The 1,970-nt window shown below is 19.4% G+C and overlaps 1 protein-coding gene across 1 annotated transcript in view; it reads left to right on the top strand. All coding sequences in view use genetic code 6, as the record gives it.

Annotated features, from left to right (window-relative positions):
• The window catches only part of TTHERM_01664110 (hypothetical protein), a gene marked incomplete at both ends in the record, with an annotated part of 492 nt that extends 454 nt beyond the window's left edge, over positions 1–38 (top strand). Inside the window, one exon of the mRNA XM_001026074.3 lies at positions 1–38. This exon is cut by the window's left edge and continues 246 nt beyond it. Within this exon, the coding sequence (XP_001026074.3) occupies positions 1–38 (38 nt within the window).
• Between the last annotated feature and the right edge of the window lie 1,932 nt (positions 39–1,970).

A 1,970-nucleotide genomic window follows, 5' to 3' on the forward strand; every position in this document is an offset into this window, starting at 1 on the left:
AAAAATAATTATCTTAAAATGTTTTAGCCGATAAATGATTTGAATATATGAACTAACTTATTTATTATTTGGTATCAAATATTCCTTTTTTTATGTGAGTATTAGTAAAGTGAATTTTCATCTTTAACATTTATAAATTCAAATTTAATGTTTAAAACACAGTTTACAAAGATAAATATTTAGCTTCAGATGTAAATATATTTTATTGTTTTAAGATATCAATTTTTTATTTTAGCTTTAATCACAATTAGAAAGAAGTATAAAATAATGGAGGAAATGAAAAAAAAATGAGTAATTAATTAATTTATTGGCTAGTTATGAATAGTTGCTGTTTGAATTAAGATTTGTTAAGATATTTTCTTCAAGAAAAAGCTTACAGCATCCCAAATAATAAGATTAACTTAATATTATTTGCATAATGAAATCCAAACAAATTATTAATTAGTAATAATCTCACATTTTTCAATATAGATATAGAATAGAAATCAACAGTGTTATATAAAAGAAGAATAATAAAGTTATACGACAGTGAATAAATAAAATGTCTAAATGTTATTTAAAATATTTATTTATATAACAAGTAAATAATTGGATTATGTATTACATACTGTTTTATCCTTGATATTGGCCCTCGATGAAGGTGTAAAAGCAGAAGTTTTGAGATATTTTTCTAAATATCAATTATAGGGAGGTACTTCTATTTAACAAACTCCAACCAAAATTTATAATACCAAATTAAAAAAAATTACATAAATTCTTGATATGAAATAAGCATATAAAAAGCCAAATTCAAGCATCAACGACTTTTAAATTCATTAATTTACTCTAAATATTCTTAAATAAAAAAATCAAATTTGTATTGTCTGAATGAATAAATGATAGTTTAAAAAACAATAATTTTTTGATTTTAAAAAATATTAAATGAAAAAAATGACCACTAAAGTTAAAATAAAAAGTGAAACTTGATTTCTCCCTGAGGTTTTATTTAAATCATGGCATCTAATTAATCATGATAAATAAAAAAAGGATAGAAATATGATTGAAGGATCATATTTAAGATTAAAATATAACTGGCATATAAAAGTTTGGCATTTATATAATTTAATAAAATGTAATATAACACTAAAAGTTTCAAATTATTTGATCATTTTTGGAGAAACCAGAGGGTTTGCTTATGAGGATTTAATTTATTTAAGTAAATTTAATTTTTTTATTTTTTATAAATAATTTATTTACTTACAAAAATATGAATGATATTTATTAATATAAAATCTATCTATCTATATTTTAGGTGAAAAACACTTTTTCAAAATAATATATAATTAAATATATAATACTATTCAAACATTTTATATTTATTCATCCTTTTTTCACCAATTTTTTATCATTAGTAATCAAAGACAACTAATCTTTTTGATTTAAGAAACTTGTTTAATACTTTGAACTTTTATGATTCATTCATTGAGTAAAAACTTTTATAATAAATTTGTGTAAATTTTAAAATAATTATCAAAATAGAATAAACTTTTAAATTTAAAATTATTCTTTAAATTAATAAATAAAATAATATTAGTGGAATAAAAAAGATAAAAAAATAAAATAAATAAAAGCTATCAAATAAATTCAATGAGCTTTTTTGTTTTATATTCATTTTTATAGTTTAAAATATCACAATCCAAAACAAATAAACTGTTTTTACTCAAGGTAAAGTCTCAAATTTGAGAGATTAATGCAATTTGCTAAAGCAGAACCTAAGCCTGATGCACCTTCATCACCAATTTAATTGCTACTTTTTAAATATTGAAGAAAAAATATATCATTAAATAGTTAATTAAAGGAAAAAATGAAGAAAAAATATGAAATAATAAGAAATAAATAATAAAAGCAAAAGTTGAAAATAAAATGATATATATAATAATATAGGGTTTCTGGCGCCAGTTGGCATAATTGACTAGTCAAAATAAAAAATA

Source organism: Tetrahymena thermophila, assembly GCF_000189635.1.
Source record: "Tetrahymena thermophila SB210 genomic scaffold scf_8254060, whole genome shotgun sequence".
In the NCBI taxonomy this organism is placed as follows: Eukaryota; Ciliophora; class Oligohymenophorea; order Hymenostomatida; family Tetrahymenidae; genus Tetrahymena; species Tetrahymena thermophila.